This window comes from Cottoperca gobio, chromosome 14 (assembly GCF_900634415.1).
Source record: "Cottoperca gobio chromosome 14, fCotGob3.1, whole genome shotgun sequence".
Lineage (NCBI taxonomy): Eukaryota > Metazoa > Chordata > Actinopteri > Perciformes > Bovichtidae > Cottoperca > Cottoperca gobio.
Window position 1 is genome coordinate 18352454 of NC_041368.1, and position 17642 is coordinate 18370095.

The window sequence follows — 17642 nt, forward strand, 5'->3', positions numbered from 1 at the left end:
CTTACTTATTTAAAACGTATCAGAGCGTCTGGCCAACGGAGCTGGAAAAGTGCCATCTGGTTCACGTCATGCTGATGCTGGAGAACAGAATGTTCTCTTGTCGCAGCCTCTCAGCATCCTCCATGCTCTCTGATGCTGGGTTCATGTATTCATCAAGACGTGCTTTGAAGAAGTGAGGATGAGCTACTCACAGAGACCCTAATTACTATATTCAAACCCCAATAAGCTCCCAAAACGCTAGCTGAACGCTAGCTGTACTGTAGAACCACGTTTAATAAGTTACTCCGTCGTCAGGCATAATCTTAACAGGGTAGCAATAGGTTATCCACTCGTTATCAATAAACTGGCTGTAGGATTCACCGTCAGCCGACGTAGCCTATATCTAACGTACCTCTAACGTAGTCACGTAGGTATTCATGTAGGTATTCATGTAGGTATTCATGTAGGTATTTACGTAGGTAAGTATTCACCTACGTATTCCGTATTCACGTATGTCTAACGTAATGTAACGTCTGCATATCTTATGAAGCACACGTCGGGTACGTCCGGTAATTTTGAACATGCTCAAAACATCAGCGTTCAACAACGCACCCCAGCGTGAGCTCTTAACGAACACTACTTATACCTTACCTTATATCTACGTACACCAGCGTGTTGCCCATATTTAGTATACGCCATATTTTTGTATACGTTATGCATTCGTTGGGCATTCGTCCGATACATTTTGTATAAGAAAGTGATGCGCTATCAATAGGTTAGACATGCGTATCTGTAAAACGTTCACTTTTCCGATCCGATGAAAAGTTGGACGTATTTGGACTCTGACAAATGTTCGTATACGCCGGCGTACGTTTCTGTCATACGGAGATGTGTGATGGGGCCTTAAGACACATATAGAGTGTATTGTGACGTTTTGGATGCTATAAAGGATATAGTTAGGTTTTATTATACTACTGTACAATTGTGTCCAAACTATTTTTACCAGGAGATCATGTATAGCAAAGATTAAATATAATGAATAATAATATAATAAAGTTAAGACAAATAAAAAATAACTACGGAGCCAATAACAAGCTTTTGTATTATATGTTTATTTTACCGCCTCTGCTATGAAATGTGAACAGCAGGCGTTTTAATAAAGTTTATTATATGAACTTTTTCTTCAGTCATACATAGGAAAGATGTGATAATAAGTGGCAATAAACCCCATTACAGTCAGAAAACAGATGCTTAAAGTTCATGTTTTAGTGATAAACATTATAGTAAACCAGAGATTTAAACTCAACGTCGTTGCACATGCCTGAAGGATGCACACAGAAGAACTGCATTACTGTCAGACAGTAATATTATCATCTCAGTATCCAGGATAGCGCTCCAGCACAGCACAGTCATAGATTGTGAACACCAAGTCCTATAAAAAAAAAAAGATGAAATAGACATTTTCAGGTAAAGCAGGTGTGATTTAATAAGATCATTTGCAGGATTCTTATTGGCCTGGTCTGTGCGGACATGACGTGTCAGGCTGTAATGGAAAACTAACCGCAGACCGACACATGTCTGACTTCACAGTTCAGGAGAAAAGGCTCAAACATCCACAGAGAACTGAACGTTCTTCATAATCTGCATCATAAACCCAGTTTAATCCTGCGAAATGACCGTTTTCCCTTTTTCTGTTTCATGTCGGGCTGCGGTGGCTCAGAGGATATGCAGAATATAGGTGGTCAGTTATACGAGACTTAAAAATATGCATTAATGAACATTTCATGTAAGAATTCATGGTAACCTACATGCAATTTTAAATCATATACCAATAAAATACTTATTTGAGTATGGGGAACAATGGAAAGGCGAAATAAATGATCCTATATAAGTATTTTTGTAAACACTGGGGACCTTTTTTAGATAGGGAGATATGTTTTAAGGTTTCAGTTGCCTTCCCTGCTATGTATTCTACCTGGATACTAGTTCTTCTAATATGTCATTACATGTCTTATGCTGCATGTTCATTTTTGTGAAACTTTACATAGTATTAGATGTTTGTAAAACTTCTACATAATGCTACTGAAGCGTCTCCCGATGGAATTGTGTGTTGGAAAAGGTCAAACGGACTAAAACAGTAAAGCTTCTACTAGCACTGCTACTACTGCACACTTCATCTCCTCTGTTCACAGAATAAGCACCTTTTGTAGTCTATTAAAAGTACAGATAATGTAAAAACTGTCAAAAAACAACAACACAATGAGGTTAAAATAGTACAATAAAAACTATTTGGGAAATTAAGTTGAATTAAATCTGGTAGGAAAGTACAGGTATTTATCTTTATGCAGTGACTGTAGAGGTTACAGGCCTCATACGCCTTGCCTCACTTGTACATGGCAGTACACTAATGTCTGTAAATTAAATATGTTAAAGACTCATTTATGCAAAAAATACCACTTTTACATTGAATTAGTTTGCACAAAAATGATTGTTTTTACATTATCTATATTTTAATGGATTACAAAATGTATTTTTCCGTCAATAGAGGAGGTTACATGTTTATTTTCAGACATTGGTGTCATGCCATGTACAAATGAGACAATGCATATGAGGCATGTAACCTCTACTGTCACTGCAAAAATGGCACCAACGACAAAAGATAAATACCTGTATTTTCCTACCAGATTAACATTTTTTATTGTACTATTTGAGCCTCATTGTGTTGTTATTTTTGACTGTTTTTCTCTTCTTACCCCGTGACATTTCTCCGACATGATGATGAAGAGCTGTCTCAGAGTGAGTCCAAACTTCCTCACTTCTCTGGTGTAGGCACAGCGGCGATCTCGCAGGCCTTCCACCAGGGAGATGTAGGTCCTCATTTTGTACATCACACACGCATTCTGCATTCGGCAGGAGTAGCAATTAGTGTCCCTGTGCGTGATTTACAGCTGAGGTTTCCAGACAAAATACCACAATGAAATGTTGGGTCGGTGAGATTACTATTGTTGAGCGTGAAAGATAAACATCGACTATAAAAGCACAGATCAGAAAACCTTTTCTTTTTTTATGTTGGTTTTGATTGAGGGGTTTAAGTATGGCAGGAATGTTACCTTAAAATTAAACTTTGGTTACTTTTCAAATATGTGTTTTTCCATATGCACTAAATAAATATATATAAATATTATTATTTATTGTACTGCACAACCCCCCTTTATTCATATATGTAGATAAGATATATATTTTAAATTATTATTTTTTAATTGTTAAAGTACTCCTTTTTTTAATATATTTTGTATATTTAATATTTTTTCTAACACATTTCATTGTACCGTTGACCCTGTGTTGACATACATATGACAAATGAAAAACTTGAAACTTGAAACTAAATCATGTACAATAACAAAACCAATATAGTAATATCAATAAATTGACTTCTTGTTACAATCATGGGGGGACATTGAAGTCATACTTACATGGACGTCAAGGTAGAGATCTGGCATGTGTGCCATGCAGGGACTCTGGATGCAAAAACACCAATATGAAGTTTCAAAATGCAACATTGGCAGGATCATCTAATGTAGTTTGTATACCCATCCCGACTCTGAGAAATCACTTCTCACATTACTAAATCAAACCCAACTAAACATTTAGCCTAATATGTTTTATAAATTGATGCATATCTGTATCTAGAAAGGAAAACTATTATTTCCAATAGTCCTGGGTCAAACTAGTGAAAAGCCACACACACAACCATTCAAGAATAGATGCTAAAGATGCTTTAGTGTTAAATCTAATCCATATAGAGCAGAAAGGAGAGTCAACACAGCAGCTCACTTACAGTTTCAGGGTCCCCCTTCAAATCTGCAGCCCACTGGGTGAGCTCTCGTGCCATGCTCAGCACCTTGCTGTAGCATGTTGGCGGGAAGAAAGGGTAGCTCAGTGCCAGCGGCAGCAAAGACGAAACAAGAAACAAGTTTGTAAAGATCGACATGACTGCTCTAACTGAACCTGTCTGTTTGTGTCACCGATGCACGCACGCAGCCACGTATGCATGGGGACAGATTTTTAACACACCCTCTGGTTACTCCAGAATCATTATGCAACTGCAGAGGATTGACAGGAGACAACACATCGTGTCAGATCAGACAGCACTGGTCTTTATGGAGGAGTCAAAGCAGCCTTGGGAGGATAGTGAGCTGCGATTAGTGTGCAGAGATTTCATTTACCGGGAAGACTAAATGAATATTTTGTCTCAGAAAGGGAGGAATATTCAGCATGGTATAATGTAAATTACATTTTTAGTGGTGGAACAAGTAGTCCAATCTTTTACCACAGTGTAGAAATACTCAAGTTAAAGCCATGCTGTTACTTTTAAAGTTATGTAAAAGTACGAGCATAAGAAATACTTAAAGTACCACAAGGAAAAAGTACTCATTGCAGAATATTAGATATATATTGGAATCGAATTATTGATGCATTAATGTGTGCATCATTTTAACGTCGCAGCTGCTAAAGATGGGGCTCATTTGAATTATTTTACTGCCGAGTAGCTTGTGAATTTCTCCCTACGGATCAAAAAGTCTCATCTTATCTTTACCTACAATAACACACCTTCATTTCTTTTGTGAATACATTTTGTATTATTCATTTGAATCTGCAAAGTTACTAGTAACTTAAGTTATCAGATAAATGCAGTACACTAAACATATATGTCTCTGTGGAGACAAAGAGTGGAGCGGAAAACTTAGTATCTCTGATTAATATCTGATGGTTAAACAATCTGACAGTGACTTTAGTTTACCACAGTCTCAAGATCCCTACTCAATAACACCTTTGAAATGAAATTGCTGCATGTTTTTAGTGTACCGTATTTCTTTTACGTGCTTGCGTCTGTATGCATTTTCATTGAAAGCACATTGAGTGTACACGTTGTAATGAAATGTGCTATATGAATAAAACTGCCTTGCCTGGAAGACTCCAGACAGCCCCGAGGCCGAAAAAGGACCAGATAATTCAAAAGTATTGACCTTAATATAGAAATAGAAAAGTTTCAATAGCCTGTACCCTGATACATGTGTTCCATAATCAATCATTTCTGCATTGGGGCAGAGGGTGGTGTTGATACTTTGACTGTAACATTGGTCATGACAGTGATTTATGTTGTAAAATATATTCCCATAAGACCTTTGCTGTATTAATACTGGCTGCTGTCATATCCTGTTATGTCTTTTTCTTTCACTAGATGGAGCTAATTTCACAGAGTTCAACTCCTCACATCTTCCTGAGCAGTCTTAAAGACCAGCGTCCTTAAGCATCATGTTGAAGTTCAGCAAATAAAATGTATCCCTTACTTCAAATCAGGACTTATCTATGAATGATATCCTCACTGACAAAACCAGGAAGAAATGAGCTCACGCTGAGGCCTCCCGCAGGTTAACTAGCTGTACTCTGTTTCTGTCCAGGTGTGATATGACACCGTCATCACTCATCTCATCTAAAAGAAGACTACACCTCCTGATGCCGCCAAACGCACGATAAGGAATCGGTGTGCTTTTGAGTGATGCCCGTCACCTCACACAGCCAGGCTTGAGAGTTGGAGGTCTGTCCCTTACCTCTGTACGAAGATGGATGGCCCACACCGTGTGTGTCTTGGCATGACGGAGAGGCATAAAGAGGAAGAAAAAGTGCAGTGTGTGCTGTAAGCATATCTCTGGTCCCTCAGTCCCACCACTCAGCCATTCTCCTCTCGACCTTGGCCTGCTCAATTAACAGGGGACACAGGCGACAGTCCTTATAATGGACGGATGTGTTTTACAGTTGGTAGTTAATGGCCACAGAAGTTAATGTATGATGAGAGATTGGACTACGGCAGAAAATTCCAATGCGGCAAATACGTATTCTGATTGTAAAGCCTCAGATATTCATTGCATATGAATCATAGAGCTGGCACACACATACTCGTTTCAGATCTTACTTTAAATATTCTATAAAAATGTATCATCATGTATGCAAATAATCCTATATTTCAGGTTTACTAGGTTATTTTGGTTGTAGCAGGCTATTAGGGTCATAATGATACCTTTATGAGATGGTAAGTAAAGTTACTTCCCTGCTACACTCTGTGCTCATAGCCTTTACGGTATACACCTTACTGTATAAGAATCCTAAAGGAATATTACATGAATGCTTAATGAGATAAACAAAAATACCATAAAGCACAATAAGGATAGTAGCCTATAGACTCATTATGGAACACCAGAAAGACGATATTCATATTTCCATATAAGTTTAATGGCTATTATGAGACAGCAGGCTCAGCTCGTCTATAAAGAGACTGACCCTCACCTGGGGGCCACCAGGTTGAAACAGCGTTGTCGACATTTTGCCTGCTGAAAAGCCTTTAAGCAACGCAGCGCAGGAGTATCAGCTCTGGGGGGCGCTGTGCTGAGGCTGATCGTGACCTCTGACCACATGGTGGCAACGTGACAGAAAATGATCCCTGCAGATGTAAATAAAGTAGAGTATTATAATGCAATGCACATTTTAAAGTGATGTACGTACTTGATATGGAAGTATAAGTTGTTGTTTTTTGTAACTAGACTAGGATTGGCTGACAATCACCTCTTAATTTGATGCAATAATGTGTAAACACACTAAAGGAGCTATATAGTAACTCTGCGGAGCGTACAGTGAGCTTGTAATTTAGACAGGCACACTAGTCCCTCTGTAATAATTCCAAAATATAATATTAACCCTCTATTTTTTTGATAAGTGAATGCTAACGACATGGGAAACCTCAGCCCCACAGCTACAGCAGATCAGCCTGACCACCCTATGAAACGTGCCTCTCCAGACGCACGGTGGTGGCCACCAGCGCATTACATAGTGTGTGGAGGTCAGTCGCTCATCAGTGCAACGCGACGAGCAATTCCCCCCACCTCCCCTTAAACACCATCTCTGCTGCCTGTGTGCTCTTGTCCTCCAGAAACAACGGATTTCGCATTGCACTCCGTCGGCGCAATCCCGCAAGTCACCTCTCGTTGTGTGGTTCCATTTTTCGGGGGGCAGGTATCCCGGTGCGTAGTCGTCCTAACACCGGACAAGTGATGCTCTGAGCTGCACTGTTGCTGCGCTGTCGCCTCGCATCTCTGCAGCAAACCGGGTTGGAAATGGTCCCAAGCTCAACTGTCCGGCGGCGTTCAGAGGTAGGTGCCCACAGCTGCCTTGCATGCATACAGAGGGATACTTTCTATTCAATGCATGTTTGTCCCATTTGATCAGATAACAGAGGCTCCGAGCACAATGTCCTCTGCGGGGAGCTCAGCACTGCGACTGCACGCACTAGTTTTTGAATATTTCATTTAACCCACAATCGGTACTTAGATATGCTGTGGTGACCTTATCATCCAGTCTGGGAATGACATTCATGAAAGGGTTTCCCCTAGCGGATTGATTGTTGCCACGATGACTTGAAGTTTGTCTATTTAACCCTGAAATGCATCTCAGTTACTCAGTTCAGTCATTCAATCTCCTTGAAGACATTATTATGGGACAAGCTGTCATTCCGTTTAAAAGGCTACCATAATAAACCACATAGTAAAGCTCTGCTATGCATATTGTAGTATCATAGGAGATTCTAATGTCATCAAAACGTACTTTATGACAGTCCAACTTTATGACAGTTTTTTCATGTGAATGTATTTTATGTTCATCTCTAGGCTTACATGTTTCATGTGGCAGCAGAGTTCCTGTTTTTTGTCTTTCTAACAAAACGTAGAAACTCGTCAAATCTCACGTCCTGAAGAGGGCAGCCTGAGGGATCCCATTTACAGTACACAATGCCAGCACACTATAAATCACCAGCCTCCAATTTTGTGCTCTTAATGGGAAAACCGATCATACCATTCATCACACATGCGCTGCAGACGGTGCTCCACTGGGATGAGTTCCTGATTAAGATATACAAATTAAATAATTGATAAATGACAGATGAAGGAAAGAAAGAGGAAAGGAAGTAGGAAGGAGACCTGCATATGTGAAAAATAGTAATGAAAGTCATTTTCCCTCTGGTCCGCTAATCAAGTCCTTAACATTAATGTCACCTGCTACTATTAGATGTCATTTGAAAGTTTGTGTGTGTTTCTTTTTGTGTCTTAATGTTAAGATAATGTGTCAGTCTTTCCATTCATCATTAAATGCCGCGTAGGAGCCGTTCATGTCTCAGAGGCTCTACCTTTCTACCTTTCCCTCCCTCCTTCTGCTGGTGGTGGTGTCATATTGTCCTACCTCCCCTCACAGGTTAGACTCTCAGTCATCAGAGGGTCAAAGCCACAAACACATCACCCACCCACCTCCTGCCTGGCGAGAGTCGTCCATCTATCTGCATTCATCTAAACAGCAGTGAAGACAGACGGGGAACTTACACTGTAGTGGTACTGCCTGTGTGTGCGCGTGTGTGTGTGTGCGCGTGTGTCAACGCTTCAGTGCCTTTAGTGTTCCCCCAAGCCCTCCACTCTGTGTGTGTGCAATGATGTGTGGTTGTGTCAAGGTGGAGAGTTAAGAGGAAGACAGGACCCATTCAAGTCAGCAAAACCAAGCCAGCTGCTGCGTATGTGTGCGTCAGGGTTAAGCAGCCCATGCACGTGAGACTGTGTGTGTGTGTGTGTGTGTGTGTGTGTGTGAGTGTGTGAGGGGCTAGTGTTGACCAGGCAATGAGTGCATCTCAGAGGGAGAGGCCGTTCGATGCTGAGTTGAGCTAAGGGAGCAGAACAAGAGAATCTGTAAGAGGAGCAGCCATGGGGCTCGGACAGTCCAGCAAGGCTCCGGTCACCGAGGAATCAGACGAGGGTGAGTCATAAATTATTTTTCTTTTTGTTTCTCTACTTTTGTGACACAATTTGTGAGCAGAATTCACCACCGTTGACTGCTTTATCCCGGGGTGTCCGTCTTTTCTGCAGCCTTATCAATGTGTTAAGCTGTTTCTATTAGCTAAACAAAATGAAGTGCACTTACAGTAAATGGCCCTGACTGATGTAATGCTGATTAGGTCTGCCACTAATCTTCCTCAGGAAATGGAAAAAGAGGGAATACCCTTTGCTGAAGCCAAAGTTTGACTTTGATGTGGCCACAGCATTGTATATTTATACAAAGATACTTAAAGTAGAGGTCATAGAATAGAATACAAAGTAGTTCAAGATATCAATGGATCTCTTCTTGACATTTTTCTTTGGTGGTGAAGTCTTCGTATTTAGAAATGTTGAAAGAAAAAAATGTTTCGCCATCAAGGTCAGCGTCAAAGAGAGTCATAAATCCGGTTGGCATAGCTCTTGGTTTGAATTTATTTCCGTTTTCTTTGTGACCTGAGTAGATAATGCAATGTGAATTTATTGATCTGAGGTAGTCTCGGAAATTATTCCACCGGCTGCCCCCAAGGACTTGAAATAAGTCAGTGTTACATGAGTCAGTGATTTAGTCAGAAGTGAGGTGGCTTTCCCAGGTGTTTCCTTACTGTACATTTGTTTCCTGTGTATCTGGTATCCGAAATGACCTGCTGCATTGGTTTCTTTTTAAAGAGTTGTGATATCATTTTTCCGTTTCATTTGACGTATTCCCTAATCATCAGAATTTTCATTTATTTATTTGTCTGCTAAAATAACTATTTCAGTATTGTGTGTCGAACCAGAATAATTTTTTTCACCCCAACTTTGTTAAATGGCTGCGTCGCATGGTGATGAACTCCATATCTGTGGATTTCTCTTTTTCACTGGAGGCAACATCTATCAAATCCTTATTCACGGTTAACCTTGCTGCTTCGTCATCTGGCGGGCGGTTCTGGAAATGTCACTCATAACAGAGCGTCTTTGAACTCTTGAGTTAATGCAACAGCGCACCTTCCTGACTTCTCTATCTAAAAACAGCGTGGGCAATTTCACCGAGGGCAGGGGAATAATAAACACAGAGACCCATGGTTTTGAATAAGAAAAAGCCCTGCTCGCTGGAAACTAAGTAATCCCCTCACTGATGAAACTCCCGTCAGACACAGGAAGGGTTCTCCTCTGGAGGTTGGAGGAACAAGGCGGGTCACTGCCTTTTGAGTAGACATCATGCACTCACCCCTCTGAGTAGCAATAAAGATGCAAATTGAGTTTTCACTGGATTGTTAAAAGGACGCTTCAAAGTAGTGTTGGCCACAGAGGTGGGATTTATGTTTGTTTGTTAATTCAACTGTGAACATTAATAAATAATGGCCTTTTAAAAGTATATTATTAGCGAACGTAAATGCTCTGAGGGGAGCTCATTGATTTCCATTAAGGCTTCCTGTGCACCTGACAGTTTTAAATATAGTTTGTGGTAAGTTAGGAAGAACATTTGAGTTATTTTAAATCATCAACGTATCAAATCATAGCACCACCATCACACATATTATGTACACAAAATATTTGTATTAATATTAGAACAAGACACAGATTTGTGATATTTTTTTAAAACCTTACTGTTTATTTTGTAGTCTGTATTGTTAATGCATATTAAAAAAAAAAGACAAATCAACCCATAGATACAAAACAACCTAGACATAAATATTTCACATCAAAAGCAGCAGCAAAAAAGATGTCCGAAAAAAAGACAACAATTTCTTGTAATTCAATTTCAAATGTTAAAACTTAACTTTTGTATTTGCGAAATAAATGTAGAGACTGGTGGAGTCAGTGATGCATATTTAGTAGTTCATACTCAACCCATATTAGTTGATTTACGGACAGGCGCGTGCATGAAGGTGAACCCTGTCAAGACATGTTTATCTCCTCTGAGAATGATGTGTGTACCACATGTGCTCCCCTCTGTGCTACATACGTTTCCCACTTTGTGTAACCAGGAGACTCTGGTTAATGGACAGACCTTGTTTACTGCTGATCATGCTTTATTCACATCACAGTCACAGTGGCACATCGACCCTGGGGTTCTGTTTCAGTTGTCAGAGCAACAGTGTGAGCGCTGATGTTCCCACGTTGGTGGATCCTTAAGTGATTTACAGGCTTCTGTGTGAGAGAGAGAGAGAGAGAGAGAGAGAGAGAGAGAGAGAGAGAGAGAGTGAGATATCCACAATGAGATGGCTAATTTTGAAAATGTGATTCATGTTTTCCACACAGAAGCACTTAAACTGCAGGAACATGGCTAAATCTCTTTTTCTTTGTTCGACACAACACAACTGTGCATCACAGTCAAAATCAGGGTCTCAGCCGGTTAAAGTAGTTCCTCTATGTATTCTGTAATAACCGACTGTATACTGTGCATTGATACAACCGGACTGATGATTCATTTGCCCTTCATTTGCATATTTTTCTGTTTCTGTACATTTGAATGACCATGAACACGTGCTTTGAGGGTCATAAAGATTCCCTTTAACTGCTGCATCGAGTGAGATGTCATTTTTTATGATGCAAACACACTCATGAGCAACAGTATTGCAGCGGTGTACATGTTCCTTCACTAAGATGATAAACACATAAACATTGTATTTTATTTGAAGTCAATCCATCCATTAATCCACCGCTGGAAATAGTAAACATCTGTTGAGATGCTTTTACTAAAAACTACAGTGCCCAGCTGTTGTCTGTTTTTAATGATTGATGTCGTCTGTAGGGATGAATGTGCTTGGGGCTGAGAGCAACAGACAGGGTAGGGAAGTTGGAAAGTGTGGAGGGAATGACATTGTTGGTTTTTTTCATGGGATTTGTTGACAATTAGAAAAATGAAGAATAACAGCAGTCTCATACTCCAAAATGAGTGATTGCAGAGAGAGAGAGAGGCGACAGAGTTTTCTTAACTTTACTGCCACATAAACGCCAGCCAGGGGGAAAACAGCTTTCCTTTTCTACATGACACTTGCAGCTTGGGTTTTCAGGTTTATCCACTCCAAGTAAAAAAAAAAAACAAAGGCTTGAGCTAATATCAGAAGTTTCACGTCTGAGCCGATGTACATTTTGTCATTTGCACATGTCCCCAAGGGCTGGTGTGGACGTTTCGTCAGAGATTCAAATGATGTATGAACAGTATGAAGTATAAAGAGAAGCACCTGTGTGTCTGTTCTTGAGTATATGAGAGCCTTTAGTGTGGACGGAGAAAACACAGAGCATTTTTCGAATTGAGTTGTGGACATGCTCAGAGACAGAGATACAGACATCTTCTGAGAGACTGAGAAAGAAAGACATGCAGAACAGTGCAGTGGTACAGAGGGCGCGAAGAGACTGACCAAGTGTGATTACTTCAATCCAAACTGATTAGCAGTTGTCAGTCAAATTCAAATTGACTAGCAGATGAGTTCCTCAGTCAGATGGTTTCCTCAGTTAGTTTAAGCCATGGAAAGGCTGTCAATGTGTCAATTCCACTCATGTGCAGATTTCAATCATTACACGCTCTGTTACTCATGTGTCCATCTTTTTATAACAGCACATCAAATCTTTCAGAGTTCCGCCGGTAAAATATGACGGTCTCCACCTCGCTCCCTCCCACTCTTTCTGGGTCTGCCTTGCTTTCTCTCTCTCTCTTTGAATGACTACCTTTCTCTCTCTTTCTCTGCGATCACAGAGCTCTTCCCTCACATCCACAACCACAGCTGTCTCTCTGAACAACCCATCAGTGCAGATTCTCCGAGTAGCGTCATCAGGAAAATGACCATGTTTATCTGGAGTGTGTGTCTCTGTGTATGTTTGGTATACATCATCTGTAAGTCATTGCATGTGTTTGTGTGCATTATAAAGCTTCATATGGTCCTTTTCAGAGTTGGTTGTGTAAACACTCCAACGCAGACGATATGAGAGGAGCATGTGCCAGAGATACGTGACTAACAGAGCATAACATTAACTGTCACATCCAATAGATCTGGCGACTGCAGGCAGAATGAGAGAGTGAGTGTGTGTGCGTGTGTGTAAGTGTCTGCATCTGTGTGTGTGTGTGGTCAGATGAGTGCAGTTGGTGGGCAGCAGCTGTTCCATGCTCGGGGACACAACAGAGAGGAAAAACCTTATGTCCTGGTTGTCATGGCAGCAAGAAACAAACAGCCCCATCCGGTTCCAATTGGTGATAAATGTTGCTGATAGATGGAGGAGAGTGAGAGACGGAAACTCAGGTTTACTTAGGTTTTGTGTGTCTGTGTGTCTGTGTGTGTGTGTGTCTGCGTGTGTGTGTGTGTGTGTGTGTGTGTGTGTGTGTGTGTGTCTGTGTGTGTGTGTGTGTGTGTGTGTGTGTGTGTGTGTGTGTGTGTGTGTGTGTGTGAAATCGTGTTCAATAAGTGTGCAGAGAAGAGAATAATACAAAGGCTCAAATTATATTGAGCTACAAAGAAAGAGAGTTTAAAATCAGCCTTTTGTTCGGGGGGAAAAACATGCATATGATCATAAAAGATGTCTTTGTGCTGAAGCTCATTTTGATTCTCTGCTGTTTGTCAGTGACCTGTGGTTGCCCTGCTGCTTCAGCTTGACTGTCTGCATTGTTTAAAGTTCAAAGCAAAGCTCACAGTGAACTACTGTAAATGTATCGACACTCAACATTCGTCTATTTCCATTTATGGACATCTAATGACCTAGTTTTCTTTTTAAAAAGGGGATCAAATGCGTCATTTTAGCTAGCATATACAGTTGATGTATTTAAAGCTTTATACTAAAGCAAATATGTGTATTTAGTATTGATCTTGTAAAGTTGTATCCATCTAATTTCCATTTTGTATTTAATATAAATACACTCTCCTCTTCTTTCCCACAGTGAATTTCGACCACTTCCAGATCCTGAGGGCAATAGGAAAAGGAAGCTTTGGAAAAGTAAGTCCAAGTTTTCCAAAGTGTACTCATGTTACTCAGAAATGAGTTCGATGGAATCGTTGGAATCAGTGTCATGATACATATATGTATTTATATCAAAAGGAAAAACTATATGCAAAACAAATAACTCGAACAGGTCTCACACACGTTCTAGGAGGACATTAGTGTTGCTGAGGAGCCTGTCTATTAACAACTAACGTAAGTCCCAAGACGAATAAACGTTCAGTAGTTTCTATATCACAGAATAAATGAAAATATCACATTGTTTAAAATTGTCATGTCATTCTAGGGCTGCAACTACTGTTTTGTAATGTGTGTAGTGTCTAGATTATTAAATGCATCTGTGATATCATCAAATATCTTGTTTTAAGTTAACAATTGACTATCAAATCAAACAGTAGCAAATCCTCACAATGTAGAAGCTCGAGGCAGGGAAAGGTAACGATTAATCGATTATCAAAATAGCTGCACATTAGGCGCAACCATTATACCTATGTATATATTTCCCCTCACTGTCAGGACAATATTATCCTAGTCTTGTAAAGCCTTCTGGTTAAATTTCCTCAAGTCCAAGAGTAATTCACATCAGCAGCTTACATGTAAGCACATATAGCAACGCACACTGAAATGCAAAGAGACCCACAAAGCATCCAACAACAGATAAGCAGTCTAATCACAGTAGATGGCAAGCTGTTCAATGGGAGGAGTGATGAGATCAGGGTTTGGCTGATTAACTGTGCCAGCTGGTCCACAGATCATTCCCTTAGATAGCAGTAATCACTGGCTTATTGACGCTTGTAGCACAGACAAGCACGACTACCAATATATATTGAGTAATACTCCTTTGCACATGAAATGAAAATAGTGTCCGTTCCCAGACCCATTGTCAAAAAGGGGTAATCTCATGCAGTCTACACAGATTGCACCAGGTGTTATATTCTGCATTTTCCTGCGTCATATCAGAGTCGTGCAATTTTTTTTCCCACTGACTTAAATACACTGGAGAGTGCTGTAAAGCAAGCAAGCAAAACTTTATCTATTTAGCACATTTCATTCCAGGTGGAAGCACAATGCGTAAGCAAACACGGAGGTTGTAGCCACAAACACTATATAGATAAAACATTAGTAAACACAATTAAAAAAAAACACATAAAAGACCCATTTGAGTTAAAACCATTTAAAAGTGGGAATAACATTTTTAATAATTGAGACCAGCAACCAACCAATAAGAATAAATAAGACGTGAATTAAAGAAATTGATTAAATTAAATCAAATAATAAATTAAACCAACATGGACAAGATTTTCTGTGTCCTCCCGGGATAAAAAGCTCCTTCCCTTTCTGATGTTTCTTAAATGATCAAATCTGGTTTTACTGTGCCGTTTATGAGGCTCTGGAAAGTGAGGTCAGCATCCAGGATGACACCAAGGTTTCTGACCTGTGTGACGCTTTCCAGCGACCGTTGTGGCAATTTAAAAGAGATTTTGTCTGTGAGCCTTTATACCAGATAAGATTTCCGTCTTGTCACTGTTAAGCTGTAAAAGGTTATTAGACTTCCATTCATCAATATCTTTGATACAATCTGATAGTGTGTCATTCGGGCTCAGATCATCAGGGCACAATGAAATATATAGTTGTATGTCATCCACATAATTATGGTTACACACGGAGGCCCAGAGGCAACAAGTACAAACTAAACAATAATGGGCCTAAAATTGACCCCTGGGGAACACCGCATGAGATAAAGTTTTTTTTGGAGCTAAAATTCCCAAGACAAACACTAAAGTCACGTCCTTGGAAGTAAAATAAAAACCAGTCCAGTGCTGACCCAGATAGGCCAACCTACCTCTCAAGCGTCCTCATTAGGCTATCATGATCGTTAGTGTCAAATGTTACACTTAGGACAACTCAAATGAGGACTACTTATTCTTAAGTCATTTATGACCTTGACCAAGGCTGTTGCTGGACTACGGTTGGGGCAAAAGCCGGATTGATAAAGATCCACAACATTTTTATTAATTTTGCTTAGGAACAGGAAGTTAGAGAGTCGTCTTTAGTTACAAATAACAGATCATCATCATCATCATCATTATCATTAGTCATTTTAAAAGAAATGTGTACATTGCTGACAGGCTCCCAGCAATTCTAATGAATGCCAACATGATGTTTCCCATCTCTAAAATGCAAAACATACTGGTGTGAAAAGAGTCTTAAGAGAGGATTAAATTCTTGATCGCAGAGATTAAAGATGAATCCTGAAGTTTCCTTCCAGCCTTGTTGGATGGACAACATTACTGGTTATTGCACTATAACACTTGATGTGTCACAAGCCATGAAGCTTCAGACGAACATAGATGAATGATGGAAAGTACACTACTGTATTGCAACATTTTTGCTAAATCACATAGTTTTTCAATGTGTCAAACTGAATGTCAGCCTTGTATTTCATGAAACCTGGTGAAATTATACATCTCACTAACTTGTGGCTACATTTCTCACTTTTGCCCAAGAAAAATGGACTTGTTTTACATGTGTTATCGTATTGTCAGTGAGGACCACATTATCATTGTTGCATGAATGCTATGTTATCTGTTAAGAGTTTGCAGATCGCAATGTATGAGTCACTTAAAACAGCCTTGGAAGTATCGAAGCTTTAGACCCAGACACACAAGCAGAACAATAACAAAGCATTCAACCCATTTTGATCACAGTGAATGCATCTAACCCTTTTGTGATTTTATAATCAGGTCTGCATTGTACAGAAGAAAGACACTAAGAAGATGTACGCCATGAAGTACATGAACAAGCTGAAATGTGTGGAGCGGAACGAAGTGAGGAATGTCTTGAAAGAGCTGCAGATAATGCAGAACCTTGAACACCCTTTCTTGGTCAACTTCTGGTAAGCCAATGTGCTTTAATGAATATGTGCATGTGTACAGTATATGTCTGTGTATCAGTAAAGGAGGATATGTCATGAAAAACTTCACATATCTGGTATCTGGAGACCTACCAACCAAACACAAACTGCAAAATAAGACAGCCAAGCCAGTTTTTTGTGGGCTTGGCTCTGGATTCAACAAACTAACTAAACTAATCTAAAGCCATTTAGATTAGGCTCCCCTTCCAATACTGCCCCCTATCCAAGTATGGCTTGAGAACTACCTTTGCAAAGGTGCGCCATATTGTTGTCGCAAGCCAATCAGAGCAGGCTGGGGCTTTTCAGTAGGGCTGCTTAAAGAGACAGGCGCTACAACGGTGAATACAAGTATATTCACACAGACAGTACAACACAAAGCATGTCAAGATGTTCTAGTAACTTAAACATTAGCTTAAGATGTCCCCTTAAAGTCTGTAAGGTTTTCTGTTAATGACAAATAACCCTAAATCAGGTAATTACTTTTTTAATTCAAACTGACTTCAGACTTCCTTAAATGTAGCACTGACAGAAAATGCTCGTCCGTCCCTTAAATACTGTATGTATACAAAAAGCTGCTGTGCAACATTTTAAAGCACACTATGAATGATTTCCACTTCAGCAGATCGTCTCCACAAAAGCTTGTATTTAACACTGGTTATTACCGTCAGCCATAGGAGCCACTTGAATTATTTTGTAGGACATTCTGTGTCAACCGTTTGATTTTTTATGGTGATTGTATCCTGTCCATTAAATCAGTGAATGTGCAACAGAGAGACCACGAGCCATTAAAGAAAGCTCTGGATTAAGTCTCTAGATACATTCAGAAAGGTGTAGTCGCCCACAGAAGAACACTCTCAGGCCTCCACGTCATCATCTCACCCTTTGAAGTTGCTAAAAGGAAAATGTAGTTTGCTTACTGATCCACGCTCAAC

General features: G+C 39.9%; 2 protein-coding genes across 3 annotated transcripts in view; one reads left to right on the top strand and one right to left on the bottom strand.

Annotated features, from left to right (window-relative positions):
- Nucleotides 1-1206: 1206 nt before the first annotated feature.
- cytl1 (cytokine like 1) lies at nucleotides 1207-3970 on the bottom strand. Its single transcript, XM_029448803.1, has 4 exons — nucleotides 3818-3970; nucleotides 3453-3497; nucleotides 2733-2879; nucleotides 1207-1411 (listed from the first exon to the last, which is right to left on the bottom strand). Exons 1-4 carry the CDS (start codon nucleotides 3968-3970, stop codon nucleotides 1355-1357), a joined length of 402 nt encoding a protein of 133 aa, XP_029304663.1. The 3' UTR covers nucleotides 1207-1354.
- A 2855-nt stretch (nucleotides 3971-6825) lies between these two features.
- stk32a (serine/threonine kinase 32A) overlaps nucleotides 6826-17642 on the top strand; it is a 61919-nt gene continuing 51102 nt past the window's right edge. The window contains exons 1-4 of one of the 2 annotated variants that reach the window (XM_029448166.1): nucleotides 6826-7184; nucleotides 8278-8826; nucleotides 13738-13793; nucleotides 16541-16692. In XM_029448166.1, the coding sequence (XP_029304026.1) occupies nucleotides 8775-8826; nucleotides 13738-13793; nucleotides 16541-16692 (260 nt within the window). In that variant the 5' untranslated portion in view covers nucleotides 6826-7184; nucleotides 8278-8774. The remainder of the gene's footprint in view (nucleotides 7185-8277; nucleotides 8827-13737; nucleotides 13794-16540; nucleotides 16693-17642) is intronic. The other variant, XM_029448167.1, reaches the window with a different exon arrangement.

Bases quoted from the DNA above. Each gene is read 5' to 3' on its own strand.
- cytl1 (XM_029448803.1), bottom strand. From the start codon at position 3,970: ATGTCGATCTTTACAAACTTGTTTCTTGTTTCGTCTTTGCTGCCGCTG. The intron at 3,498-3,817 runs GTAAGTGAGCTG...TTTTGCATCCAG, and splicing joins TGAAGGGGGACCCTGAAACT to AGTCCCTGCATGGCACACAT. The intron at 2,880-3,452 runs GTAAGTATGACT...TGCCGAATGCAG, and splicing joins ATCTCTACCTTGACGTCCAT to AATGCGTGTGTGATGTACAA.